General features: G+C 55.1%; 2 protein-coding genes across 7 annotated transcripts in view; one reads left to right on the forward strand and one right to left on the reverse strand.

Moving 5' to 3' along the window:
• The first annotated feature begins 2,630 nt into the window (after positions 1-2,630).
• Positions 2,631-8,228, forward strand: TP53I13 (tumor protein p53 inducible protein 13). Of its 3 annotated transcripts, none has more exons than XM_043963477.1 (7): positions 2,631-2,786; positions 3,136-3,201; positions 3,855-3,896; positions 6,572-6,700; positions 6,901-7,095; positions 7,215-7,716; positions 7,878-8,228. In XM_043963477.1, the coding sequence occupies exons 1-7, from the start codon at positions 2,688-2,690 to the stop codon at positions 8,024-8,026; spliced, it is 1,182 nt and encodes a 393-aa protein (XP_043819412.1). In that variant the 5' UTR covers positions 2,631-2,687; the 3' UTR covers positions 8,027-8,228. The 3 variants fall into 3 exon arrangements, with proteins under 3 accessions (XP_043819412.1, XP_043819415.1, XP_043819414.1); XM_043963480.1 differs by lacking the exon at positions 3,855-3,896 and adding an exon at positions 6,035-6,104; XM_043963479.1 differs by lacking the exon at positions 3,855-3,896.
• A 3,929-nt stretch (positions 8,229-12,157) lies between these two features.
• Positions 12,158-27,300, reverse strand: part of GIT1 (GIT ArfGAP 1) — a 31,631-nt gene continuing 16,488 nt past the window's right edge. For 2 of the 4 annotated variants that reach the window (XM_044002455.1, XM_044002451.1), the window contains 20 exons: positions 22,948-23,081; positions 22,167-22,279; positions 21,830-21,935; positions 21,289-21,506; positions 21,078-21,172; positions 20,629-20,671; positions 18,625-18,651; positions 18,339-18,387; positions 17,626-17,698; positions 16,831-16,928; positions 16,285-16,396; positions 15,907-16,040; positions 15,551-15,703; positions 15,212-15,442; positions 15,084-15,137; positions 14,646-14,732; positions 14,476-14,549; positions 14,053-14,235; positions 13,885-13,948; positions 12,158-13,799 (listed from right to left, as the gene is read on the reverse strand). In XM_044002455.1, the coding sequence (XP_043858390.1) occupies positions 13,587-13,799; positions 13,885-13,948; positions 14,053-14,235; positions 14,476-14,549; positions 14,646-14,732; positions 15,084-15,137; positions 15,212-15,442; positions 15,551-15,703; positions 15,907-16,040; positions 16,285-16,396; positions 16,831-16,928; positions 17,626-17,698; positions 18,339-18,387; positions 18,625-18,651; positions 20,629-20,671; positions 21,078-21,172; positions 21,289-21,506; positions 21,830-21,935; positions 22,167-22,279; positions 22,948-23,081 (2,261 nt within the window). In that variant the 3' untranslated portion in view covers positions 12,158-13,586. The remainder of the gene's footprint in view (positions 13,800-13,884; positions 13,949-14,052; positions 14,236-14,475; positions 14,550-14,645; positions 14,733-15,083; positions 15,138-15,211; positions 15,443-15,550; positions 15,704-15,906; positions 16,041-16,284; positions 16,397-16,830; positions 16,929-17,625; positions 17,699-18,338; positions 18,388-18,624; positions 18,652-20,628; positions 20,672-21,077; positions 21,173-21,288; positions 21,507-21,829; positions 21,936-22,166; positions 22,280-22,947; positions 23,082-27,300) is intronic. The other 2 variants (XM_044002453.1, XM_044002454.1) reach the window with 2 other exon arrangements.

The following is a 27,300-nucleotide window of genomic DNA, read 5'->3' on the forward strand; positions in this document are numbered from 1 at the left end:
GCAGAAGCTTTTCTTCCTTTCTTTCCTTTGCCCTCCCTTCCCCGCTCGTCCTCTCCGGACCCAGCCTTAATACCCGGTTGTCTGACTTCAGGGTTTGGGCTTGGCCGCCAGGGGGAGTGAGAGCCAGAGAGCTTAGGGAGGGAAGGAGGCTCCCATACCACATTTGGGACGGGGAATGCCTGGCGCTAGACAGTTACCTGTATCTGGGGCTGAATGGGAGAAAAAGAGAGCAGCCAGGTATGCAAGTCTGATGTCAAAGAAGGGATTGGGAACTATTAGGGTAACAGAAGGGGTTCTTCCCCACAGTCCCTAGCGAGACCTAGACCTCAGACCGAAAATACCCGTACAGATTGGGGAGAGAGGATCCCTAGTGGAGGTCCTGACGTCAGAAAAAGCCCCGAAGACAGATGCCCCTCGTGGGGAGAGAGGGTCTCTCATTACGAACTGGGCAGCCGAAAGAGAGCTTTGTGGCGAGCGCCTCACCCCCAAACCGTGCTCTTACTGAGCTCCCAGACTCCTCTTCAGGGAGAGGGTACCTGCAATGATCCTGCCCTCAGAGAGAGAGCGCTCCCACCAACTGACTCTTGTGGAGAGAATCCTCCACAGAAACTGGGAGCCCCACCGACAGAAACCTTGGGGTCCCCTGTAGAGAAAGGGCTCCTCTGAGCAGAAGGTCTCCCTAAGATGGGGGATCCAATTACCAACCAAGGTGGAGAAGGCAAGGGAGTCTCGTGTTGGGAGAGGGGAGGAATCTTTTGGTTTGGAAGAATTATGTGGCCTTCCCATGGATATTTTTTGGGGGTCGAACCTAGCAATCCACCACCGTGACCCTTTCCTTAAATTCTAGTGGAGTGTTATTGGCAGAAGCAGGAACCAAGGGAAAGGGGAGAGGAGGTAGACCAGAGGTCCCAGCCAACTCCTCTATTAGGGACAGGGCCTGCTGGCTGCCTCCATAACCCTATGGACAAAGTCCAGCTCCCTCCATCCCTACCAAATATCCCATGTGCAGAATGCGAGGGGAGAGTGGTAAGAGAAGGGGTTTGGAATGAAATAGGAGACCCGCCAGCCTCCTCTCCCCCTCCCCGGCCATCCTCCCCCCCCCCCTTTTCAAGCTGTGGATTGGTGGTCTGGATGAGGGATTCCCACTGGGTGGGGAAGAGAGTTCAGCTGGGGCCAGGGATTTTGAAAGAGGGTGGCTCCTTGGAGCACGATTTCTAATAGGATCAGCACCGGTCAAGAATGCAATGATTGGCTCTTCTGTTCCGTTCATCTTTCCCCTCCACAGCCCAACCCTCACACACTTAGTATGACCCGATTTTGCAATAGGAGCCCATGGGGGGTTGTGGTTTGGGGATTGGATCCTGGGGCCCCGGGGGCTGGAGCTCAACCTTTCCCTACTGAAAGCTGGAACCTGAGCTTGGGGGAAAGGGGGGTTGGAATAACAATACTGAGGATTATGGAATAGCCCAGGCTACTTTAATTACTTTAACACTGCACTAAAACTTTGGGGACTGCTGTATAGGCCCAGCACAGCGTCCTCATTCATGATCTCATTTGAACCTCTGAACGGTTGGGGACGTAAATGAATGACAGCAATGACACTAGTGCTTTGAATGCTTTAATAACAATAGCTACCATTTTTATGGTACTTTTAAGGCGCTGGGCAAAGTATCACCCAGAACAAACTACTGAGGAGGAAGGGCTATTATTATTCCCATTTCGCAGACGAGGAAACTGAGGCAGACAGAGATTAAGTGACTTGTCGAAGGTCGCGCAGTAAGTGGCTGAGGCTACTGCAGGATTTGAACTCAAGTCTTTCTGATTGCAGGTCCAGCACTCCATTCATTTATACAGCTCTTAAAGGGCTATATAACTATACAAAGGGCTCTTGCTTGGATCATCTACATTTCACCACAAGCCCAGGGCTGAGTATAGTGGCACTTATTTATTATTTATTTATTATTTAATATGGGTATTATTTACCCCATTTCATGGAAGAGGAAACTGAGGCGCAGAGCAGGGCGTGGTTGGCTCTGACTTTCAGGCGTCTTTCTCCACACTCTCCCAGGAGCTCGTGCCCGTCGGCTGGAAGTTTCTAGTCATTCGCTCCGAATCCCGCCCAGCGCGATGCCAACTGTCACCCACCACCGCTAGAGACTGCGCATGCGCGCAAGCCACCCCCCATTGTATCCCACAGCTTCTGCGCAAGCGCCAATTTTCTCTCCTAACGCTCCTCCCACGCTCCCTCGCCGCTCCGCCGCTCGCTTCTGGTTCCCCTCAACGTGACCCCGCCGAGCTGCGTCAAGGCGCGCGCCAGCCCGATAGTTTGTTACGACTCCCCGCTCCTCCCCTCTGCCCCGCCCCCTTCCTCACGCACACGCGCACGCTCATCTCTCCCCCTCCTCGGCGAGGTCCAGCCCCGGGCACGCTCGGAGGGGGCAGAACCTAGAGGGCGGGATTAAGAACCCAGCTCCATGGGGGCGGGGCTGATTTGGGGGGCGGGGCCAAGAGCCAAGACTCTCAAGACAGCCTTCTTCATTGACAGCTCAGCCCAAGGGTGGGGCTACCCGGAGACGCGCAGGAGGCGAGGCTCGAGGAGGGGTGGGGTCATGATGTGGGGGTGGGGCCAGAGGCCTGGCTGGCGGGGGGCCAGCACCCCGCCGAGACTGTCCGGGGCTTGGGCGGGGATGGCGGCTCCCCGCTGGTCGCAGATGCCTCCGCTGTCGCCGCCGCTATTGCTGCTGCTGCTGCCGCTGCTCTGCCGGGCGGCGCGTGGCCCCGGGGAGGTAAGTCTGCCCCTAGCCTCGCCTAGAGAACTGTACCCCGCTTTCTCGAGATCTTCAAACGCCCCCGGCCTTGGCACAGAGGCGGGAGGGGAGGACCAGGAATCCCATCCCAAGTCCCCGCCTCCGGATCTTCAACCTTTGTCTTGCGGGCGCCGCCAAACTGGAACCCCATTTCAGAGTGGGGAAACTGAGTCCAGAGGCAGACAGGAGCAGGGCGCCCTCCTACAAGGCTGGGACCCCACGCCCCGGGGCAGACTGGGAAGAATGGAGGGTGGAGGATTTTGGAGGTGGGTGGGTAAGAATCCCTTCCAGACTGGCCGTCCTAGCTCTCTGCTTCTGCGGTTTACAGGTCCCGACTGAGCAGGCCCAGGACAGGGTCCGATGCCCTGGGGAGCTGTGGCCTCTGCCCCAAGAGGTAGGACCCTTGCATAGGTGTATAAATGGGGCCCACGTTGGGCCCACTCACCCACTAATCCTTCTGTGCACGTGGACCCAGGACCACTCTGGGGCCCTGAGAAGCATCTGCCCCGAACACCTTCAGGTCTCAGGAACAGATTCCCAGCTCTACAGTGACACCCCTTCCTGTCTCTTTTTGAGAACCCCAAATGTCCCTACTGTCCTTCAGATCTACAGGGATCTCCCAGCTTGGTCCCTCTCCCTCTCCCCACATACCTAATTCATTTAACAAACATTTCTCCAGAGCCTACTCTGTACAAAGGTGAATAGGATTTCAGGGGGCAGCTAGGTGGCGCAGTGGATAAAGCACCAGCCCTGTATTCAGGAGGACCTGAGTTCAAATCCTCAGACACTTGATACTAGCTGTGTAACCCTGGGCAAGTCACTTAACCCCCATTGCCCTGCAAAAAAAGAAAAAGGACTTCAGCCTTAAAGAGCTTTCCCTCCACCCTCAGCCTGGTCCAGGTTTTCTAAAATGCCTTTCCCTCCACCCTCCCCACTCCTCCCCAACACCCCTTACTGGCCAAGAGTTGAAGTATTCACTCCTTCTCCCCACCAACACCCCATGGGTGCTTCTGAGTCATCCAAACTTCCTCCTTTCCCTACCCACAGGTGTCTCCAAGAGTAACCAAGACTTGGCTGGGCCCAGGGCAGGTAGGGGCCGTGCCCACCACATACAGCATGGTGGTGATGGGGAAGGCTGATGCTGCTTCTTTCCATCTTGTGTCACTAACTCTTGTACCCATAACTCTGGGGTTTGGACCCTTTACTCTTGCCAAACTAATTTGTTTGCCATCAGCCCTCCACCCCGTGCCCTGCCACCCAAAATGACAGGTGGGAGGTATGGGGCACTGGCACGGTGAGTGAGTGAGTGCTTCTGACTAGCCACAGCTAAGTGATGGGCTGTTGTGGGCTGGAAGCAACGTTGAACTGGGGGTCAGGTAGACCTGGGTCTAGTGCCAATTCTGCTTCTCTTGGTGGCGACAAGCATCTGCCAGGCCTACGGCTCTGAGCTTCAAATGAGATAATGTGTGTGAAAGTTCTTTAAAAAAGACTTTCTGTGACTGTGGATGGATGTAAATGTCAGTCATTCACACTGTGCCCCTTGGCATCATCTTGGCCTCATCCTCTAGATCCGGTCAGTTTCCTAAATCTTTTAGAAGATTCCCTTTCCAGCCCTTCCTCTCCATTTATGGAGGTCCCAGTCACTTCACACTTGAACTGTCACAACAGTGGGACTCCTATCATGAGACTGCTTCCTTGGGGAATCTTCCTCAAAGGCCTTTCTTTCATTATATCCTGTCCTCAGACAGTCAGTCCATGGCTCTCTATTTCTTGCTGCTGTTTTAGCTTGGCCCAGCATGATCTGGCTTGACCTGGCTACCCATCCAGTCTTATATTAATTTCCTCTCAAGCCGTCTGCCTTGACATATCCTACCTCCTGTCATGTTATCCTACCTCCTGACTTTTGTTTGAATGGCTCTTCACCGTCTATCCAAATCCTATCTGTCCCTCAATGAATGAAGGAAAAGGAATTTATTAAGTTAGCTACACCGTGCGCAAAGCACACTAGCATTCAAATGGGGAAGACAGGGCAGATACAAAGCCTGGTGCATCTCAGACCTCAGTTCCTCTATTGGACCCTGGCACCCCACACTGTTCACTCTGTTTGAACCCTGGCAGATAACAGAATTTCACACACTTTCTGCCTTCTGTCTATGCTCTCTTATTTCATGTTTTAACTTTGTCTTCTCCACTAGACCCTTCTTTCTTCCTAAGGCAGGGATTATTACAGTTCTTTTCCTCCATAGTACAGGGCTGGGCCCATGTAAGTTGCTGAGTAAATTTGAATTTATTGGGGTGTTTAAGTCAACACCATGGGTTGGGCAACCTGATGTCTTGCTGGGCCTTCTGTTTGAATATTTCTGTGACTTTTGTATTTTTTTTTTTTTTGCGGGGCAATGGGGGTTAAGTGACTTGCCCAGGGTCACACAGCTAGTAAGTGTCAAGTGTCTGTGGCCGGATTTGAACTCAGGTCCTCCTGAATCCAGGGCCAGTGCTTTATCCACTGCGCCACCTAGCCGCCCCTGAATATTTCTGTGACTTTTGAATAAACAGAAGATAGGTCTGGCCTTAACCTGAGCTGGTAGCCTTGATCCTTAATTTGCACAGCTAATCATTTGTAAAGCTCTGGCAGATCAACCTTGGCCATATCTCTGCAGGTCTGACCTCCCCTGGGCTAGTGCAGTGACCTAAAGGGCCTCTCTGCTTTCCCTGTCCCCTTCAGTCTCTCCTTACTGCAGGGGACAAATTAATCTTCCTAATGTGCACACCTGTGTGTGCCTCTTGCCTCATCAAAATTCTCCCTGTTGTCTCCAGAATTGTCTAGATTCAGGCTGACATTCAGCCTGACCCTATACAAGCTGATGCCTCCCTGGACCTTTCCAGTTTTTTCTCTCTTCCCCTTTCCTCCTCTACACGTCCTGTGCTTTTGTGGGACAGAACTTGCCTCTGTCCCCTGTCAACATCCTAAGCTGTCTTACTTCCTAGATTTACACACTTCTTCACCTTCCATCTGGAATGCCTTCTCCCTCCATTTCTCCTTTTTAAAATTCTACCCATCTTATAAATCCCAACTCAAGGATTGTGGGCTTTTAGGAACCCTTCCTTGGACTGCCACACACCATTTGGCTTGCGGTCTTTTATGCTCTTACTGTCTTTTTATGCTCTTCTGCTTCTCTGTATGTATGACATGTCATTGTTCTTTCTCCTGGACTCTCTGCTCTCCGAAGGCCAGGGATCAGGCGTCTGCCATCTTTGTATCTCCACCAAAACAGAAAGCCTAGCACAGCTTTGTTCACGGTAGGTTTGTGATAAGCATTGAATGAAGAAAAAAAAGAATGAATACCTGTGGGGAGCTTCAAATCGAGAGACACAGTAAGCTAACCGATGAAGACATTTTACTTGGAGCAATACTAAGGATAGAAAGGATGAAGGAACGACCTGAATTTGGTAGGTCAGAGAAAATGGAGTTTTGAAGAAAGGGCATAGAGGGACAGAGCCTGAGAGAGAAGGGGTGAGAGTGGAAGGCGCCACCAAGCCAAGGGAATGAGCTTCATGGAGAGGTTGGGAGGCATGGCAATTGGCTGGGTCCTGCAGGAAGTAGTTCAGATGTAGTCCCCTTTGTCATTGTTTCAGTGAAAGTGGGAGAAACTACATCATTACCCATTCTGAGATAGGTCCTAAGTTGGGGAGAGCACTGGCTCTCTGTCCCAGGGTAGAGGCCAAGCAGGGTTGGCTTGAGCCTGAGCTGGAGCCCTTCCCACCAGGGCCGCAACATCACCTTCCTCTACCACCCCTGTGTCCATCCCTGGCTGAAACACCAGCTTACCCTTCTGGCCCATGTCTGTGTGCTCCAGCCCAAACTGATCCCTCATCTTGGCCTCACTCAGCAGCGGGTAAGTAGCCTGGGATTTTGCAGTGGTGGTGGCCTGGGTGTTGGTGTACGGGGGTGGGGTGTCTGTAGTTGTGAACAGCTATGGGAAGGGGGGGTTTGGAGGAGACTCACAGGTTGACCCTTCTGTACTTGGGGGAGCAGGTAAAGTGGGGGATCTGAAGTGTCCTGCCCATGTCTGTTGCTGATGGGTGCTTCTTATAGCCTCTCGTACTGGTCGCATGGGGGACATCACTTGAGATGGCAAGAGTAGAGCCAGCCTGGGCAGCCCACTGGTTGAAGAGGAGAAAGAGGAGGAGAAAAAGGAGAGCCTGGCCCACCCCTTCCAGTCTACCCTGGCTTCACTGGGCAGAGCCCACCCAAGTCATGGATCGCCTGTGTCCAAGAGGGAGTGTCCAGGTGAGGGGACTTGGTGGTTGGTGGGAGCTTCCTCCTGGGCTCTGGTGTGGGATGGATCTGTCCTCTGGACCCCAGGAATGATCTAGGGGTGGCTTCTCTTCCTGCTGGATCTCCCACAGGCCCTGGCTTTTGCTCTCCGAAGTTGGCGCCCCCCTGGAGAAGGGATTAAGTCCTGGGGTCAAGGGTACCCTCCTGGAGCCAGGAGGAGGGGACTTCGAGCTGCCCTTGCGTCCCTGCCCACACTCTCGGCCACCAGGGCCCCTCCTCACTCCTTAGAGATTGCCAAGCTCCTCACAGACACCCCAGGGGGAGCCGCTGGTACCCCCATGGTGGCCGGCGCTCAGAAAGGTGGAGAGAGCAATGACTCCCGGCCAGGGCACGGAGGCCCCGGGGGTTGCATCTGTCCGGGGCATCCCTCTGCTGCACCCCGGGAGGCCCCTTCCCGGCCGGCCCGGGTACCCACACCTCGCACCGAGGAAGCGGCGTGGGCAGCCACGGCCTTGACCTTTCTGCTGGTGCTTCTCACACTGGCCACGCTCTGCACGCGGCTGCATCGAAACTTCCGTCGGGGGGAGAGCATCTACTGGGGACCGCCGGCGGACAGCCAGGACACGGTGGCGGGTGAGGGTCCTTCCCTCTGCTCCCCCTCCCCCGGGCCCTTGGCCACCCACTCCCCTTGCTCTTCCTCTCCTCCCCCCCCTTCAGTTCCTCACCCCCCCCCCCGGCCGTCCCTCCCCAGCCCCTGGTCGCCCCTCCCCCCTGATCGCCCCCTCTCCCCCCAGCCGTGCTGAAGCGGAGACTGCTGGCCGCCGGCCCCCGCAGACCTAAGCGCTCTCGGCGGAGACCCCTCCTCCCGCCCGGTCCCGACGCAGATGGAGGCGGCCTTGGCCCCGAAGGCGGGGGCGGTGACAGCGACAGCTCCTCAGATTGACAGCCGGCCCGCGGCCGAGAAGGGAGGGGGGCGGGGCAGGGGGCGGCCCCGAGCCTGGCTCCTCCCGGCCTGGGGTCACCGGGGTGGCCCTGCCACGTGGACAGCACCCAGCTGGGAGCCCCTGCCGGACTGCCGGGGTGGTGCAGGCTCCTCCCTGGGCGTCACCCGCGGCCTCGATTTCTAATTAAATTATTTTAGTAGATTCCCGTGGCTTCCTGGTCTTCCTGCCCCAAGACCCCTCCCCCTTCCCGCCTTTGGCAGCCACAGCTCGGGACTGGAAACCTTTGTCTAGTGTCTTGTTGGGAGGGTTGGCTTTTGTCTCGGACCCGAAATTTGAGGAAACTCCCTGTCCAGGCAGAAGGAGCTGTTTGGGGGCCTCGCCCAGACTCTGAGCCGGTACGTGCCCAGGGTGGCTTTCTTGACCGCGGGCCACCCCGACCCCAAGGCTGGTGGCTGGCTCTCCGGAGCGTCTCCGACATGGCCATCCAGCCTCTTGGCTGAAGCCCTCCAGTGAGGGGGGCGAGCCTACCCTGGCATAGCTCCAACTGCTGGAAAATTCTTGTGTCCACCCTAACTTTTCTGGCTAATTGTTACTTCTAGCTGATTTTTGCACAATAGCTAGGTTCACATACAGGACTTTAAGATTGGAAAGCCCTTTGCACACATCTTATTTAATTTAATCCTCATGGAGCAGCTAGGTGGGCAGTGGACAGAGCACCAGCCCTGGATTCAGGAGGACCCGAGTTCAAATGCGACCTCAGACCCTTGACACTTACTAGCTGTGTGACCCTGGGCAAGTCACTTAACCCCAATTGCCTCACCAAAAAATTTTTTTAAAAATAGGTGCTACATAACTTAATCCTCACAACCGCCCTAGGAACCAGGTGCTATTACACATGAGGAAACTGAGGCACGCAGATGTGACCTGCCCAGGCTCACCAAGCTCCTAAGCTACTGAGGCTGAATTTGGTTTTCCCTGAGGCTGGTTCCGCTGTGCCACTTAGCTGCCTCAACGTCATCTGGATTCTTCCCCTACCTGGACAGTCTTATAGCAATCTTATAGTCTTATAACAACAAACAAAAAGAAAGGGGGCGGGGTGAGAAGCAGTTTAGCAAAACTAACCAATGCTAATACTTAGGGAGACACTATATGTCATATTCTTCATCCGTAGTCCCCTACCATTGCAGAGAAGTGCACTTTCTCATCTGGTCTTCTGGAGGCAAGATTGCTCATTCTAATCACTCACTTTTTGGTGGTGGTTCTTTCCATTTACACATTCAAACCTAAATTTGAGGGGTCAAGTGAGGTCGTGCAGTGGATAAAGCACCAGCCCTGGATTCAGGAGGACCTGAGTTCAAATCCAGTCTCATACAGTTGGCACTTACTAGCTGTGTGATCCAGGGCAAGTCACTTAACCCTCATTGCCCTCCCCCAAAACAAACAAAAACCCTAAATTTGCCTCTTTTCTTTTTTGGTGGGGCAATGAGGTTTAAGTGACTTGCCCTGGATCACACAGCTAGTAAGTGTCAAGGGTCTGAGGCTGGCCCAGTGCTTTATCTACTTCGCCACCTAGCTGCCTCCCCCTCCCCCCACCTCTTTCGTTTTTAAGGACCACTTTTAGGGGCCTATATCAACAAGAATTATTTTTTTCCCCTAAGTGACCTATGACTTCTTTCTTTCTTTTTTTTTTTAGTCAGGCAATTGGGGTTAAGTGACTTGCCCAGGGTCACACAGCTAGTAAGTGTTAGGTGTCTGAGCTCAGATTTGAACTCAGGTTCTCCTGACTCCAGGGCCGGTGCTCTATCCACTGCGCCACCCAGCTGCCCTGACCTAGGCTTTCTTGGCACTGCAGATAAACATCTTTTCTTTAAAGTCTTAAAGACTAAATAATTTATTTAGGATGACAACTCTCAAGGTAAGGTTTAAACCTGGGTCTTCTGGCCACAGAGAATGACCCTCTATTGGCTGATACCTCTTCTAGTCTTTGAAGTTTGCAAAGTGTTTAGAATGTTTTCTTTGCAGTTTGCAACTCTTGCAACTTAGCTACCACAGGAACATCCTGAGGAGACTGAGGAGGGGAGAGGAGTGAAGTCACTTGCCCTCTCTCTGGAGTCCTTAGCTCTCCACACAACACCCCTTAGAATACTTTCTGACACCACGCTTCCCTTTGCCCCCTTCTCAGGCTCAATCTGTTCCCTGGTGACAGTATCTTGGGGACTCTCGCCATTCTGGTTTTTGAAAACCCTTCCTCCCAACGTGCCCCAGACCAACCCCAGCCCCAGAGAGAAGGCCTGATCAGGCCAGGGGACAGCAGAACTACCGCCGAGCCCACCCTGTGCACTGTGTGAGCCGATGCAGCTCAAGGTCCCATCAAACGTCCTGTCAGGGGAGGGGGTTGGGCAGCAGGAAGGCTCTTCTGCTCAAAGACATCACCCCGCCCCCAGATGACAGTGACAGCTTCTGAAATTCTACCATAATCTAAGGAAAATCAGATCAGAAGAGGGGAGTCGGTAGGTCAGGTGACAAATTAATGGGTAAAGGGATGAACAGCATTAGCACTACCTTTAATATTAAAGGTAATACTATTTTAAATTTTTAATTTAACGTTTTTGGGGTTGGGGCAATAAGGGTTCAGTGACTTGCCCAGGGTCACACAGCTAGTGTCAAGTGTCTGAGGCTGAATTTGAACTCAGGTCCTCCTGAAGCCAGGGCAGGTGCTTCATCCACTGAGCCACCTCACTGCCCCCAGGTAAAGCTATTTTAAAAACAAAAAGAACCAGTTGAGGATCCTTTCATGTCTAGAGGAAGAAATCTTAACCAAACAAGGAGTAGAGGTTATTACAAGAGATAGATGGGGCAACTAGGTGGTACAGTGGATATGCAGAGTGCTGGACCTGGACTCCAAAAGATTTGAGTTCAAATACTAGCTGTGTAACACTGGACAAATCGCTTAGCCTGTTAGCCTCAGTTTCATCTGCAAAATGGAGATAATAGTAGCACCGACCTCCCAGGCACATAGTAACCACTGTATAAATGTTAGTGATTAGAGATCAGACCTCCTAAAAAGGAATTCTTCTATTGGTACAGATTGTTGGCACCTTCTCTGTGACCACAAGTATAGAAAACTGAAGTTTTTTGAGGAAAGCTTTTGATCTAACAAAAATCAATGCAGCCATCATAACAAAGTAAGTGGTTGATTGGCGAAATAAAATCCTGGCATCAAATATCTCTGACAAGGTTCTGATATCCAAGATATGTAGGGAAATAAAATATAACCCTGAAACCTATTCCTCTTCAAGAGATAAGAATAGTTCTTAAAAAGAATTACAACCACATGAAAGAAAATTCTCACTAATAATGAGAAAAGCAAATCAATTTGTGGTTAATGTAGGGCATAGGTTCTCATTCCAGGGTCTGTGAAATTCTTTTAATATTCTGACAACTTTTGCAATAGAATTAGCTTCCTGGATGAACCGATGTATTTTTTTTTTTTTTTAAGTGAGGCAATTGGGATTAAGTGACTTGCCCAGGGTCACACAGCTAGTAAGTGTTAAGTGTCTGAGGCCGGATTTGAACCCAGGTACTCCTGACTCCAGGGCCGGTACTCTATCCACTGCGCCACCTAGCTTCCCCTGAACCGATGTATTTTAATTTATGCTTTTTTTTTTTTTTTTTGGTGAGGCAATTGGGATTAAGTAACTTGCCCAGGGTCACACAGCTAGTAAGTGTCAAGTGTCCGAGGCCAGATTTGAACTCAGGTCCTCCTGACTCCAGGGCCGGTGCTCTATCCGCTGTGCCACCTAGCTGTCCCTAATTTATGCTTTTAACAACATGATTCTGAGTAGGGGCCATGCCTGCCTAAGGGGTCTGTGACACCAAGAAGGTGAAGGGGGCATGGAGGGATTCAGGTGAATGTCCACAGTAGTAAGCTCACGTGGGAGTCTCCTGGCTTTTAAGAGGCACTGGAAGGGGGGGGGGCTGGGAAGGGGCCTGGGGCATGCTCACTTGATACCATGGTAGGCCTCTGATGGGATGAAGTGACTTGAGGCTGGCATTTAGCAGAGTCAGTCTAGCTCCAAGCTCTGGTGGATTCCTGTGCCCAGCCTCCACCCCCAAGTATGAGGCAAACAGAATGGTCACTTATTTATTTTTGATACAAATGTACATGACACACACCTGACAGTCAGCTCACCCACCACCACACAGACATGGCCCAGCCCCCAAGCCCCAAATGGGGTGGAGTGTTTGGGGTGAGGAAGGAGAGGAGCTGGAGAGTCCCACCCTTGCCAGGACAAGATGGTGTGCCTCTCCAGCCCTGGCAAGGGACAGGTGCCCAGGGGGGACCAAGTGCCCCAACGCTGGAACCTGTGCTCCACCCTGGGCCATTAGGATGGTTAGGGGCATGTGAAGGGCCTGAGATGGCAAGGACTTAGGCCTGGCATATGAGTTTGGGACCCCGGGGGAGCCAGCCCCAGGTGAAGGGTCCTTTACTCCTCTGGAAGGCAGCACGATTCCTTCCCAGCACCCATCTTCCTCTGGCCTCCCAAGTGAGGGGGAGCAGGGCATGCAGTGTTAAGGCCACAGCTCCTCTTCATCAGAAAAAAGGGAAACTGGGGGGGGGGGGAGTAGGGTGAAAAGGGGGGATGGGGAGCGCAGCTGGTACAACTACAGCTCATCAAGTTGGCACAGCTCTGCCTAGGGCAGGGAAGAGGGAGCCTCCAGAGTAGTAGCATCCCCATCTCTGTCCCCACTTTCTTCTCTTCCTTCCCCCCTCCCCCAACCAAACAACAAAAAACCAAACCCAAAAACCCAAAGGGAGCAAGCTTGCAGGACGGCACTGCCGCCCCTCACTCACACTCAGGCACACAGGGACACTCAGTTACCACAAAGTTAAAATTAAGAAAAACAATTTCCAGTGTTTGCTGCTGGGGGCCCCCCAGGCCGGAGCTGAGCCCGCCCCAGGGGCGGGGCCATTTGGCATTTGAGAGAGCAGCAGAGGGGCTGGTGGCTACAGGAAGGGGACATCCATGGAGACTATGTACAGGGTGGGGGGCTGCCCCCCGCTTAGCCCTCAAGGGGACTAAACTGGCTCGTGGGGGTGGGTGTGCGTGTGTGGGGAGCAGGCCCCAGCATGGAGTGTCCCTTCCCCCTGATCCTTTGCTGAAGGAGCCTAAGGGAGGTGGGGAAGGAGGGGGCCTAGTGTTCTCCCCCCAACCCAGAACTCTGCTAGGGAAAGGGCTTATTTACAGTCAGGAGGTGGGAGGGGGCCGGGTCCCACTGATCGGACTCTGTCCCTGAGTCACACCTCACTTCCAGTGGGCAGTCCCGTGCCACGCTCCTGACCCCCGGTCCTTCCTGGGCGGGGGGGAACGAGAGGGGGTCGGACACCAAGGCTCACGGCTGCCCGGCAAGGATGACAGCTCTAAGGGCACTTGTGCCAGTGGCTACTTGGATGAGAAGGAGTGGGTGTGGAAAGTGACCCAGCTCCCTCGGCCCGTGAGGCCCCCAGGAGGGGAAGGAGGGGTGGGGAGGGCGGCTTGGGGCAGGCGGGGAGCCCGGTCACTGCTTCTTCTCTCGAGTGGTGATGGTCACCAGCTGCTTGGCTGCCTTGGCGATGTCATAGGCGCATTGGATCACCTGCTGCGTCAGCAGCTGGAAGTCCACAGGGGCACCGGGCTCCGGGGGCACCGTCTTACGGCATTCGCTCTGCAGTCTGTACGCGCTGGCGTTGAGAAGCCGGAGAGAGCTGCGCACGGGCTCCAGAGAGGGTCTCTGCAGAAAGAAAGGCGGTGGTTCTGGGTCGCCCCCGGCCTGCCCCACCTTCCCGGCAGGCCCCTGACACGGCTTTCTCCCCTACCTTCGGGAAGAGGGCGGCCATCTCCGTCACTGCCGAGTGAATCTTCTCTGAACAGGGCACAAAGCTGGGAAGAAAGGGGGGGGCGGTGCACAGGCGCAGGTGTGAGGTGTTGCCCCCACTCCTACCCTCCCTGGGCCGGCCCTGCTCCCGCCTGCTGCCCTGGAGCACCTGTCATGCTTGAACTCCTGGGCAGCCCGCAGTAACTCCTGTATGTTCTTGGTCACTTGCTCCGTTTTCAAAATGACATCCTCTGTACTGGGCAGACCAGGGTCCAGCTCTCCATCCAAGGTCTCCAACTCAGGGTGAAAGTCTTCATCCTTTCCCAGATCCAAGAATCGTTTTCCTTCCAGCCTAAAGGGGGGCCAAAGGTCAGAGGTCTTTCGCGCTCACCTTTAGACTAGTGATTTTGAGCTGACACCTCTGGGCCTTGCCATCTCCCCCCGCTGAAGGCCCTGGGCCAGGTAAGAGGAACCTAGGGCTGGCAGGGACCTGAGAGGTCATAAAACTCCCACAAGTAGTAAATGTCAGGGGCAGGATTTGAACCCAGAGCTTCCTGACTCTAGGATGGATGGGGGTGGTCGGGGTGCTCACCCAAGCAGCGGCTCTCCACTCTGAGTGTTATCGTAATCACTGTCAGCCCCGCTGCCGTGGCGGGAGAGTTTGCTCTGGAGGGGACAGAGAGGAGTTGTCAGAGATCGCCCCCCTGCCCCTCCATGCCAGGCCCTCGTCCCAGCTCCCCCCAGTCACTGCAGACATATTACCATGTGGCGACCCCCATCCTGTGTGCAGGACATCAGCGGGGAGGAAGGTGGGAAAGGTACAGATGAGGCAGAGACCCCCTTGCGGATCTGGAAGCCAGACAGGCAACACAGTAAGTTCCTTGATTTCTTACCCCTTCCCCACACCGTGGCTCAGAAGGCCATAGCCACAGCTGATGGCACCTCAGCAACCATGGGGCCCAATGCCTTCATTTTACAAACAAGGAAACTGAGGCCCAGAGGAGCATGGATTTAGAGCTGGGACTTCGGAGCTGAGCCAGGACAGAGGCAGTTTGTCCAAGGTCTCCCAGAGAGGAAACCCCAGAGCAGGATTAGCATTCAAGTCCTCTGGCTACAACGCTTGGCAGAAAGCTCTCTCATGGTCTCCTTTCAGGCTCCTGGGGAGCATCCGGGCCCCCAGGATCCCCAGGCACCACCTACCCGGTAGAGGCCTGAAGGGGCATGGATAGAGTAGACAGAGTCGTCCTCCAGTTCCTGCGGACAGAAACAGCGTTGGGACCACCTGCCGCCCCAGAGCCTCCCCCACCGGGCGCTCCCTGGGCACTCACGCTGCTGTGGAAGGGCTGGAGCCGAGAGGCAAGTTCGTCGCCAGGCTGGGCTCCGAAAGCTTTGAGGGCAGAGCCGGGCTCGTACATGGAGAAGGCCTGGCGGTCCCGGCGGGGGGCGGCCCCGCCAGCCCCGCCATGTCCGTGCTCTGCGCGCTCACTGGGCACTGGGGCCGCCGGGGCAGGGCCTGACTGCTGCCGGATCTGTGAGTTCTCAGACTGAAGCTTGTGGATCTGAGGACAGGAGGGCGGAAGTCACACACATGCCACCCCGGGGCTCGGCCCGCAGCGGGCTGCCCTCTGCCGCCCGGCATCTGGGGCCCTTGGGCTCCGTTCCCTGACCTCCCTCTGCAGCCTCCGGAGCTCATCACTCAGGCTGCTGTTGACCTTCATCAGCTGCTGCACTTTGGCCTCCGAGGTGGCCAGGGCCTTCTTGAGCTCCAGGTATTCCTGCAGAGTAACTGCCCCATCAGACAGGTCGGAGGAGTCCATGCTCTGGAGAGGGAGGGGAGAGAAGGCTGTGAGCAAGCCTCCCCACCCATAGGCTGGGTGCCCTCCCTGGGGACGGGCAGAGTCCAGCTGGGAGGGAGGGGCCCCCCACGGGAGATGGAAAGATCAAGAGCTGCCCTGGGCACCGGGGGGAATCAAATCATCCCCTGGGCGCCCCCTCCCCACTTCCCCCTGCCTCGGCCACAGACCCTGGCCCGGTTGTTGCGGGTGGCGCCCGCACTGCGCAGCGGCTCCTGATCTGTGTCCTCGTCAGACGCCACGCTGTCGTAGTCGTGTTGGTCGTCCAAGTCGCTCTGGCTACGCTGAGAGTAGTCGAGATTGTCTGCAGAGGCAAGGGAAAACAGATGGCAGCATGCCCCTGGGCACGGGGGTCCTCACTGGGGACAGCCTACCCCCCCTCCACACCCCCCAGACATGGGCAAGCATCGGTAGTACCGAGAGTCAGGCAGGAGAGGCCATGCCAGTCCCCTACCCACATCCACTGCCTGTGTCCCCTGCCCATGTCCCCTGATGGTGTTTGCTGATCTGAAAGGGCAGGCAGTGCCCAGCCCCTCCCTCACTCCCACCTGTTGGACTGCTCAGGCTCTTGCCCTGCTGTCTCCGCTTGGCCTCGCTGAGGATGTCGATGATCAGGGTGGCAAACTCCCGGGCATTGAAGCGAGCAAGCTTCTGTCTCCCCTGCCAGGAGCAGAGCAGAGGTCAGCCCGGAGAGAGTCAGAACCTCCAGGAATGGCTGTGAGGGGAGCCAAAGAGGCCTAGAGCCCTGTCTCTCCAGGCAGAGCAGACATGCCCCGCTGGGCAGGCCGGCAGATACCCTTCAAATACCTGGAGAGGTGGAGGTGGGGCCCATGGGCCGGCACACCCTGCTCCCAAAGGGGAGGCTCTCCCACCAGCCCTGCTCTCCATAAAAAGCCGGGGTGCTGGCCAAATGTGGCCGGGGAGGCAGCGAGGCTGGCAAGATGCCCGGCACAGCTGTGCCAAGTAACGGCTTCTCTGGGGCTGTTGTGGGGGGAGGGTAGAGGAGGAGAAACTGAGAGACCCAGTTGGAGGCTCTTCCCAGACCCCCAGCCGCTGCCCAGCCTCCCTCCCCGGCCCTGGCATGGCCCTTTCACCTGGTTGCGAGTGGCTGAGTACTCCGGGTTCACTGGGAGGAAGGGGACTGCGCTCCGCTCCGTCACCAGGGTGCTGTGGTTCTGGGTAGCCAGCCACACTGCGGGAGGAGGGAAGAATGTGACCTTCAAGCCTTGCTGGGGGCCAAGGCCACGTTTCTTGTGTCTCCAGGGCCAGCCTGGGAGCAGGGGAAGGGAGGCAGAAGTAGGCCCTGCAGCCAGGCAGGGCAGCAAAAGATCTGGGTGAGGGTGAGGCCGATGGGAGGGTATGTGAGTGTGAGTGTGGGTGGGTGGGAACGGGACGGGAGGCCCTCCCTCCCTCCCTCACTCTGTCCTCCTGCTCCAGCCTAGTATTTGGGTTGAAATGGCTGTGGCTAGAAAGGAATGAAGGCATGGGGGGTGGGGGCGGGGGCAGAGCTGGGGAAGGAGCCAGGGAGAAAAGAGGGAGCAGGCCGGAAGGCCAGAAGCCTGGCTGCCTGCCCGAGTCTCACTTCCCTCTGCTCTCCTTGTAGCTGGCACTGTGCTGGGGAAGAGAGTTCCTGGGGCCTCCTACTGAGCCTGGCTGGTAGCCCCCAATGCCATCTTCCACCCCCCTCCTTGGCCCCAGCCAGAGGTCGCCTCAAACAGCGGCTGAGGTAGTGGGGCTGGGACCGACAACTTCCCAGCAATCACCAGCCGTGGAAAGTATGTTGGCATTGGAGTGGCAGGGCCTGGATTCAAATCCTGGCTCTGTGAGCCCAGACGAGTCTCCACCTGTCCGCCGCGCCCTCAGTCCCATCTTTCCCCTTCAGAACACACCTGCATCATTCTCTCTGCGGTCCACCTCATCGTAGACATCCATGGCCAGCTCCTCAAACAGCCGGTTGCTCAGCTGTAGGTAAAGAGAAGGCCCCAGGCTAGAGGGGGCACGAGGGAGCCCCCACCTCCCAACCCAGGGAGCTTAACTAGGAGGCCACCACCAGGCTGGGCATGGGGACACAAGCATCCTGCCTGCAAGGGGACCAGCTGGGTCAGACCCCCACGGCCCTGCCAATCTTGGGCTAGCGTCTGTCCACTGGGCCTTGGGTGGGGTCAGGGCAACTGACTGAGGGCTAAGATGGGCATCAGAATTATCACTGGTGGGAGGAGGGGGTGGGGGGGAAAAGTATGCAACCAGGAAGGTGAAGATGGTGAATTTAAGAAAGAGGCAGGGGGCAGCTAGGTGGTACAGTGAATAGAGCACTGGTCCTGGAGTCAGGAGGACCTGAATTCAAATCTGGCCTCAGACACTTGACACTTACTAGCTGTGTGACTCTGGGCAAGTCACTTAACCCCAACTGCCTCACCAAAGAAAAGAAAGAAAGAAAGAAAAAAAAAAGAGGCATAAACAGCTGGGTATGAGAAAGAAGGGGGAAAGGTCAAAGAGAAGAGATGGGAGCCATGGGGACAAGGCAGGGGCTAGAGATGGGGGGAGCAAGTAGTAGGAGAGACAGAGATGGAGAGGACACAGCACGCCTGGGTTCCTCACTCACTGCCTGAAGTTTCTTCTTTGCTGCCTTTGCCAGCTCCGACAGGTCCAGGCTTCAAGTTGGAAGGAGGGGAATGGATGTCAGGTTGGGGACGAGAAAGAGAGGACAGACAGGTGAGGCACAGCCGGGTGCCCTCCCCCTCTGCCATCAACTTCGTCCACATGCAGGTGCCCTGGCGGAAGTGCAGGAGGCAGGGAAGCCAGGACCCTAGGGAAGGGGGAACCCCAAATACTTCCCTCACCCTTCCACCCAGTCCCCTGCAAAGAAGCCTGGTCCATGGGCACAGTACCTCTGAGACATGCACTTTTGGCGAGATCTAAGTCCAGAGGAAGGCAGTGGAGGAAAGAACAGGACAGAGGCAGTGGTTACCTGAGCGTAGGACGGAGTCCAAAGGTGTGCTTCTCTCTCTCTCTCTCACACACATACACACACACACACACACACACACACACACACACGTATCCATGCCATGCACTCTCCCCCACCCTCAACACAGAGAAGAGACAGGAGCAGGGAGTAAGATGTGCTAGAGAAAGGGGCATCCCTCAGGGAGCCCATGGATATAGCTTGGGGCAAGCAGAGGGTGCTACTCTCATCCACTGAGATGCGTCAGGGCCAAGTGCTCATGTCTGAACAAAAGAATCTAAGGGAAAAAGCCACCCTCCCTCCTGTGCTGATGGGGTGTTCTGGGGAAAGACTGATGTATCAAGGAAGCCCTGCTTGGCAAACACAGCCGCCCTGTGCCCTTGGCAGGCTCAGCAGCTGGTGGGGAAGGATGCTATTTTGAAAGTAGCCACAAGAGGGCAGGAGCGTCCTCCTTGTGGGCTCTGGAGCAACCCGGGGAAGCCTGCTGGGCAACTTGACCGCCAGTGCCCAGTCTGTGCCTGGTGAGTGGAGAAGAGAAGCTTCTGGGAGCTTCTAACACTGGGACGAGAGGGAAGGGCCCCGCCTGGGGAGGGGTTGCTTGGATGTCAGAGCCAGGGCGGGGCTATGAGATCATCCCCTCAGAGATGTTGGGGAGCCACTCTGACCCCTTCATGTGACAGATAAGGAAAAAGAAGTGACTGGTCCAAAGACACACCTGGGCCTCAGGCTCCTAGATCTGGAGCAGGAATAAACCACTATAAAGCTAACAATAACAATAATGGCAGCCAGCACGTGTTTAGCCCTTGAAGGGTTCTCTTCACAACAACCCTGTGCGTTAGGCACTAGGATTACCCCATTTTACAGGGCAGGAAATTGAGGCCAACAGAGAAGTTAAATGACTCGCCCCTCGTCCCCCACCTAGTGAGGTCCAGGGTGGTTCTGAACACAGGCCTTCTTGGGTCCAGCTCGGCCGCTATCCACGGTGCCACCGAGCTATCCTCAGAGGCAACTAGCCCGACCTCTTCCTTTGACAGATAAAGAGGCTGAGGCCCAGAGAGATTAAGTGACTTGTCCAGTGTCATTCAGGTAGTAATTGCACCCCAAAGGTGGGATATAAACCTTTCTGCTTTATACCAAGATACCTCATTTAGGTAGCCCGGTCCAGTCTTCTCGTTTTACCCTAGGGGACTGAGAGTGAGTGACGTGGCCCTCAGCAGGGCTGGACCTCCTGACCCCAAGTCCATGACCTTTCAGGCTGCTGCCCGGTAATGACTCAAATCTTCTTTAGAGCATTTTCAGGTTTGAATAGCCCTTTGCATATATTATCTCATCTATTACACATCACATATATATATTATACATATATGGGGCCAGCCAGGTGGCTCAGTGGATAGAGTGCTGGCGCTGAAGTCAAATCCGACCTGAGACACTTATGAGCTGTGTGACCTGGACCCAGGCACTTACCTTCTCTGGGTTGTGGTGAGGACCAGATGAGATAATGATCGTAGAGTGCTTAGCACACAGCAAGTGCTACATAAATGTTAGCTCTTATCCCTATTATCTCATTTGATACTGGCCAGGGAGCCCCTACTGTTAGACCCATTTTACAGATAAACTTGCCCACAGGCACTCACAATGCTCTGGACATACCTGGGGGCTGAAAGGGCCCCCTGGTGCCCGAGGTCTGTGAAGTGAGCCTGATTTTGACCATCTTGAAATGTCAGAGGAGAAGAATAAACCTGGAGCTAAACAAAGTCATCACCTAGACCAACCCAGGTGTCAGGGCCTCAGCTCCACAATGAATGAAAACCTGTAGGTTCTAGTCTCTGGGTCTCAGTAACCCCTTCCCTCCATAAGTCCTTATGGGACCTGTGTAGAAGGAAGGGTCCTGGGGCAGCATCCTCCCAGACACGGGGTTGACACTCACCTGTCAGCCATCTGTGGGATGATATAATGCCCATTCTTGTGATCTGAGTGAAACCCAAAATGCCAAGTCACCAGCTGGCCCTCCCCTCCCCCCCCAGACTCCCACCTCTCAGCCCTGGGTCCTAAGCTCTGGGGGCCCAAGAGGTCAAGGGGAAGGAGGAGGGGTCGGCCCCCTTGCTGTGGCTGAAGCTAAGAAGAAAGAGGTAGGGAAAGATGAAGCAACAGCAGCTGCTGAGGGCGAGGGAGGCTGGGAAGTTGGAACCTCTCTGCCCCCACCCCCACCCTCTAACCTTCATCCCTGCTTCTCCCAGGGAGCCTGGACCCAAGGCAATTTCACAGGAGCTGGTTGCTGGGCAACGCTGCTCCTCAGCTGGCTCTGTTGCTATGGAGCCAGCGGCTGGGGTGAGGACCAGGGAGGGCATCCCCCAACTCGCATCACCCCAGACTCACCAGGTTTGCGTCCACACAGGTAGAAAGCCAGCCGGTCGGTCAGCTCATATTGGCACTCTACCAGTCGTTCTGCCAGCTCCTGGTGCCCAGCCTGCCTGTAGAGGGGGCAGACGGAGAGCACGGCTAAGGGAGGGGCCTCTAGTCCCCACCCAGAATCTTCCCTCCCCTCCCAAGGCCCCTTCTGCAAGGCCCTCCAGCCTCAGACACCCACCTGGCATAGTCAATGGGAGTCCTTCCATTGATATCAGGGGCACCTGGGTCAGCCCCGTATACCACCAGCAACTCCGCCTGTAGCGTCTGCCCAGCCTTGGCTGCCACGTGAAGGGGCGTCGTGCCCTTCTCGGGATGGAAGAAGTTGGCCTGGGCACCCAGAGACAGCAAGCGCAGACAGGTTTCCAGGTTGCCAGTCCTCACGCTGGAGTGTAATTGCTGCTCAGGGGGGAGAGAAAAGATTCAAGGACAACCTTTTGATGCCCATGCCCAGGGTAGGAACAGCCTATTCTGTCCACCCTCAAACCGAGGGCCCCTGGAAAGGATGGGGAGCCGGCGAAATGTGTATGCCAGGGGGAGGCAGCTGCTTCAGGGCGCTGCCAGCCACGGTACTAGGGAATACTCTCCAGCCTGGTGTCACAAAGTCTAGCAAGGAGCCGGGTGAGCTTGGTTTGCTGCTGGCAGCCATCTTGCTGAAACCAACAGGGACCGTTCAGGGAGGCCCCTTTACCAAGAAATAAATCCTCCAGTCCCGTCCTCACCTTGCTGAGGTCCTTGGCGGTGACACCATCGTCATCCCGACACGGCAGCTTGTGAACAAATGCCAACATCTGGTACTTGGCTCGGATGAATTCAGACTTGATGGGACTGGGCAGAGGGAGCAGGAGGAGGAAGAGAGTGAGCAGGGGAGGAAGGACACAGCCACCCTCCCCTGGCCCAACATCCCAGCCCTGCTCTGCACCTTCCCTCCTGGGCCAGCTCCAGCTCCGGGCCTCCCTCTGTCCATGCTCACACCCCTGCTCTCTGGCCCCCGGCCTCTTCCAAACCCCCTCCTAGGAGGCCGGCTTCCCCCACCTTCCCACCAACTTCCATACTCACTGGACTTTGTCCTGAGGGTTGGCCTTTCGCCGGCCACTCTGCACCTGAGCGGGATCCAAAAGGGAATGCTCCCAGATGGAGTTGGCTCCATTGCTGGCAAGGGTGTGTACCATCTGGGGTGGAAGAGAAAAACTAAGTCAGGCCACTTCCCAGGTTGGTACTACCTAGTGCAGCACGAAACATCGGAAACCATACTGGCTCTACAGACAAAAGACCAGGGTTCAAATCCTGCCTATGATGCTTACTTCCACGTGACCGTGAGCAAGTAACTTAGCCTACCTGGGCCTCGCCTCGGTTTCCTCATCTGTAAAGAGATTTAACTGGGTGACCCTGGAGGTCCTTTCCAGCTCTCCGTCTATGATCTTAAGATCGGACATGCCTAGATGAGGAGGGTCCCAGGAAATAGGTGGATGGGACTGTGTTTGGCAGGGGTAAGGAGTAAGGTCCCTGGCTCCTCTGCTCAGGGGGCATAGCTCTTCGGGAACTTAGGTCACGGGCAGCTAGGTGACGCAGTAGATAGAGCACCTTGGAGTCAGGAGGACCTGAGTTCAAATCCGGCCTCAGACACTTGACACTTAAGCTGTGTGACCCTGGGCAAGTCACTTAACCCCCATGGCCTCACCCAAACAAACAAACAAACCCCAAACAAAAAACCAAAAACCAATCAAACAAAAAAAGAACTTAGGTCACACAAACCAACTTAGTCTATTCCAGCCCCTATCCCATGACTTCCCTCTGACTTAACCCCAATGTCTTCTCCCCCAGGGTTAGTTGCCCTTACCTGCAATAAGGTGGGAGGCCAGGGGCTGTGTCGGAGATGTTTGACGATGGAAATGTGGCGGCCCAGGCTCCGGTGGACACTACAACACTCATCACAGATCAGCACACCCCGATTGATGGAGGCCCAACCGGGATCTGGGGTTTCCAGAAATGGTGGTGACAGAGAAAAAACCAACAGAAGGGTCATCCCAAGAGCCCAGTCCCCCTTCTCGATCTGCTTCCTGCTCCCACCATTGTGGGTTGTAGCAAATCAGGGATAAGGTGTCCAAACCCCATCCTTGCAGTCCCCTGGTAGAGCAATCAATCAACCATCATTTATTAAGAGCCCAATATATGACAAGAGAGGGGCAGTGTGACATGGTGGGAATTCCCAGCCAGGAAGACCAGAGATCCAGTCCCACCTGTGACCCATACTGACTGTTTAACTCCAGGCAAGACTCCTAACCCCTCTATAAACTGAGGAAGATGTGCTAACCTGAGCTTTTGGGATGTGGCATTCTCTATGTCAGGTTAAAATAAAAGGGGGGGGGAGCAGGCATTGGGTTATGTGGCTGCCACACAATGAGAAAAATGAAACCAGCTCATCTTCAAGCTTATATTCTATTGAAAACAATGTGGATGAGTATAAGTCAATAGGAAATATACACAATGGAAATACAAAGGAATTATTTTCGGGGAGGGAGGCACCAGTGGTTAGGAAGGGAAACGCCCTTCTGTCGGATGGGCAGGGACATTTTGAGTGGGCTCTTCCGGGGACCCCAACCAGGGGTCCGGGCTGGTACTCAGGCTAGCCCTTCCTCCTTTGGCATCCCTGCTTCCTTGGTGCTTCCTCCAGTGCCTGGCGCATAGTAGGTACTTAATCAATGTTTACCGATTGACTGGATTACACTCAGAAGAGATCAGGGGCCCACTTCCCAGTGCCCCTCTAATGCCAATTCTCTGGGCTAACTTCTGGGAAGTACCCCTGCACCCTCAGTGGCATCTTTGCCTTGCCCTGGGCTAGCGGCTGCCCCGCTTTTTAGGTGAGCAGTAGCATGTGGTAAAAGAGAGAATCCCGGATGGGGAGTCAGGAACCCTGGGTTTCTAGCTCTGGCTCAGTCACAGATTGGCTGAGGGGCCCTGGGGAAGCCCTTCTCCCAAAGCTTCCTTTTCTGTAATAAAGATGGGGGTTGTGCTGCCTGAGCTTTAAGCGCCCTCCCTCCCAGTTCGGGCATCATAGGAGAGAGGCCCTCACTCCCCTCTCCTACTAGTTCCCACAGGGTCTCTGGGGCCATTCCTGAACTTCCCTCCTTCCCTAAGTGAAATGATTAATTAATGCCAAAGAATGTCCTACAAAGTGAGGCCAGAGTCCATCCACTTATCGAGTATACTCAACATCCCCCTCTCCTCTTCTTAGTGGCCTCAGGGGGCTTCTTCCTCTGAGGAGAGAAGGGGTGGGAGGGGGGACCAACAATCTTGCTATCCGTTGGCCCCCTTCTTCCCCCTCCCTTGCCAGAGCCCCTGTGGGTAAATAGGGAACTCCACTAGACACATCCCCATGCAGCACGCCCCCCCTGACCCCACACCATGAGCAATGCCCCAAAATGGAGCTTGCAATTTCGGTGGGGCACACCTTCCATTTTTCCCAATGTTTTATTAATGTCTTTTGTTTTTATATCAGTCATTTCCGGACATTCTCTCTCCCCACCCTCACCCCTTTCCTAGTAAAAAAGAAAAACAATCAAGCAAACCCAACATAGCAACCACATCTGACAACATATATAGCATTCTTTACCCAGAGTCCCCCACCTCTCCAAGGAAAGGAGGGGGGTCCCTTTCTAGGGAATGGAATTGGGATGGGAATTGAGGGGTCTTGACATTTCTGGGGAACCCTCCCTCTGCTTTCCAACAGACTGACCCACAGAGAACAACAGTAACAGTTGCAAATAGAACCTGCTTTTGGCCGGTGCACCTTCACCAAGGTGGATTGCCCCTGTGAGCCTGGGAAGCAGGTGGGCCTTTTGCTCAGGAGGGTGGATGGGGTGGTTACTCCCAGGGGCATGCAGGTGGGGCTGGCAGATGGGCCACACACTGATCTCCCCCTCCTCCCTTTCCCCCCCTCTCTCTCTCTACCCCTCCCCCATCTTTCTCTCAGGTGAGAAGCTGTCACCTCACCTCTAGCTCATCCCTCTGCTCTGTCATTTCTGAGGCAGCAGCCCCTCCCTCCCCCTTCTCCACCCACTCCCACATTTCAGGGCCTGCTCTGAGTCTCTGTGGCATTTGGAGATTATGGAAAAGATCACCAAATAGAGTCACAGGCCCTAGCTCAAATCTGGGGCTTACTCTCTGTGATCCTTCCTTACTGTGTGACTCTGGGCAAGTCACATGGCATCCCTATGCCTTGGTTCCCTCATATGTCACATGAGGGAATTGGACTTGCTGGTCTCTGAAGTCCCTTCCAGCTCTAGGTCTGGGACCTTATGACCTGTAGTAGAGTCCAGACGGTCCCACGGCAGCCCAGGCGCCAAGTCTGGTCCCACTCAGGGCAAAAATACATGTCCATGCATTTGGTTTCTAAGGGGGGGGGTGCCACTGGGCTGGGGAGCAGGTTAATCAGTCATACATTCACGAACCCTTTGTTCTGGCATTGGCCCCTTGTGTCAGAGAGTAGTCCCCATGGCTAGAAGCAGCCCAAAGTGGCTTGAAGTTGAGAGGACTTGGATTCAAATCTTGTCTCAGATACTAAGCTGGATGGCCCTGGGTAAGTCACAACTCCTCTGAGCCTCAGTTCCTCAACAGTAAAATGGCCTCTTAGGTACCAGGTTCTATGTTTCTTTTCCCTATGACCTCCTACCCACCCTCCCACACCCAGGAGGGTTCAAGGGTCTCCACTGGAGAAGGAAAAGCAAAAGGAGATAATGGCAGCTTACTGAGTGAGTCATGTTGTGCATTGCAGTGCTAGGCACAGTGCTCAGACCTTGGGGGCACCACCGACCAACAAGCACCTATCAGAGACCTACTGTGTGCCAGGCACAATGCTCAGACCCTGGGGGCACCGCCGACCAACAAACACCTATTAGACACCTACTGTGTGCTGGGCACTGTGTTGTTTATGGGGAATATAAAGCAAGCCCCAAATCAAACAGTCCCTACCCTCAAGGAGTTTCTATTCTTTTTGGGGAAGCCCAGTCTAACATATCCGACCTCCACCCCCTTTGCCCAGCTTGTGGGTATCTAGGTTCTTGGTGGCAGGGAGGAAGCTGCCCCTTGTGTAGAGGTCTGGGGTGGAAGTCATTGCCACTGCCACCCTGTTCTAGTCTTGGCTCCAGAGATACGGCTCAGAATGGGAAAGGAGGAAATGCTGGTCTGGGGCGAGAGGGTGGGGAGTGATGTTGTCTCAGAGAAGGCTGGGAGGTGGGACCCCTTCTCTGGTCCAGCTCTCCCAATGTGCTCCTGGAAAAAGCCTCCAGCAGTAGTGGGGGCGTTCACACTAAAGAATGGAGAGGCTCTTCCACAGTCTCTCGCTTGACTTCAGCCCCACTGCCCCTCTCTGCCTCCCCCTCAGGAGCCTTTGAGATGCCTCCCAGGGGCTGAGGCCCAAGAAGTAAATCCCACCAGGGATCTGAGGCAACAAAAACGAAAGGCACACCAGTGTGGGCGTGCCCAGAGGTAGTGCTGACCAGACGAGTGGGGCAGCCAGGATTGGATTTGGGGGTAAACCCCTCTACTTCCCTTTCCAAAGAAGGGCCTCCCAGGCCCTGAGGGAGTGGGGGGAGGGACAGCTGCACTGAGCACAAGCTGAGAAAAGGTCACGGGGGAGAAAGCCACTATTGTGTGGCTGCCCAGAGGAGAGGCAGGGCCTCTCTTGTCCCCTCTCTCCCACCCTGCCCAGGGTCACCCCACTCTGCCCCCTCCCCAGGCAGCTAGCCAATGCCCTCCCCGCAAAGATGCCCAGCAGGGGAGGCTGCATCCTGTCCCTTTTTCCTCTGACTCACCCAGCTCTGAGTGGCTGAGTTAGGGCTGAAGTCATTCTGCATCTCATTGGGATAACTAACTACCCAGAAGACAGCAGAACCAGGGAACCAGTGGTTCCTAGGGGAGGAGTAGCTTCCCTAGTAAGAGGCGTGTGTGTCAAGAAGGGTAGAGAGGGGGCAGCTAGATGGCGCAGTGGATAGAGCACCGGCCCTGGATTCAGGAGTACCTGAGTTCAAATCCGGCCTCAGACACTTAACACTTACTAGCTGTGTGACCCTGGGCAAGTCACTTAACCCCAATTGCCTCACTTAAAAAAAAAAAAAAAGAAGGGTAGAGAGCAGGCCTCTGTGGTAGAAAGACCTGGGTTCAAGTCTTGCCTGACCACTTCTGGCCATGTGAC

This window comes from Dromiciops gliroides, chromosome 4 (assembly GCF_019393635.1).
Source record: "Dromiciops gliroides isolate mDroGli1 chromosome 4, mDroGli1.pri, whole genome shotgun sequence".
In the NCBI taxonomy this organism is placed as follows: Eukaryota; Metazoa; Chordata; class Mammalia; order Microbiotheria; family Microbiotheriidae; genus Dromiciops; species Dromiciops gliroides.

Bases quoted from the DNA above. Each gene is read 5' to 3' on its own strand.
- TP53I13 (XM_043963477.1), top strand. From the start codon at position 2,688: ATGGCGGCTCCCCGCTGGTCGCAGATGCCTCCGCTGTCGCCGCCGCTA. The intron at 3,202-3,854 runs GTAGGACCCTTG...CCCTACCCACAG, and splicing joins TGTGGCCTCTGCCCCAAGAG to GTGTCTCCAAGAGTAACCAA. The intron at 6,701-6,900 runs GTAAGTAGCCTG...TGCTTCTTATAG, and splicing joins TTGGCCTCACTCAGCAGCGG to CCTCTCGTACTGGTCGCATG.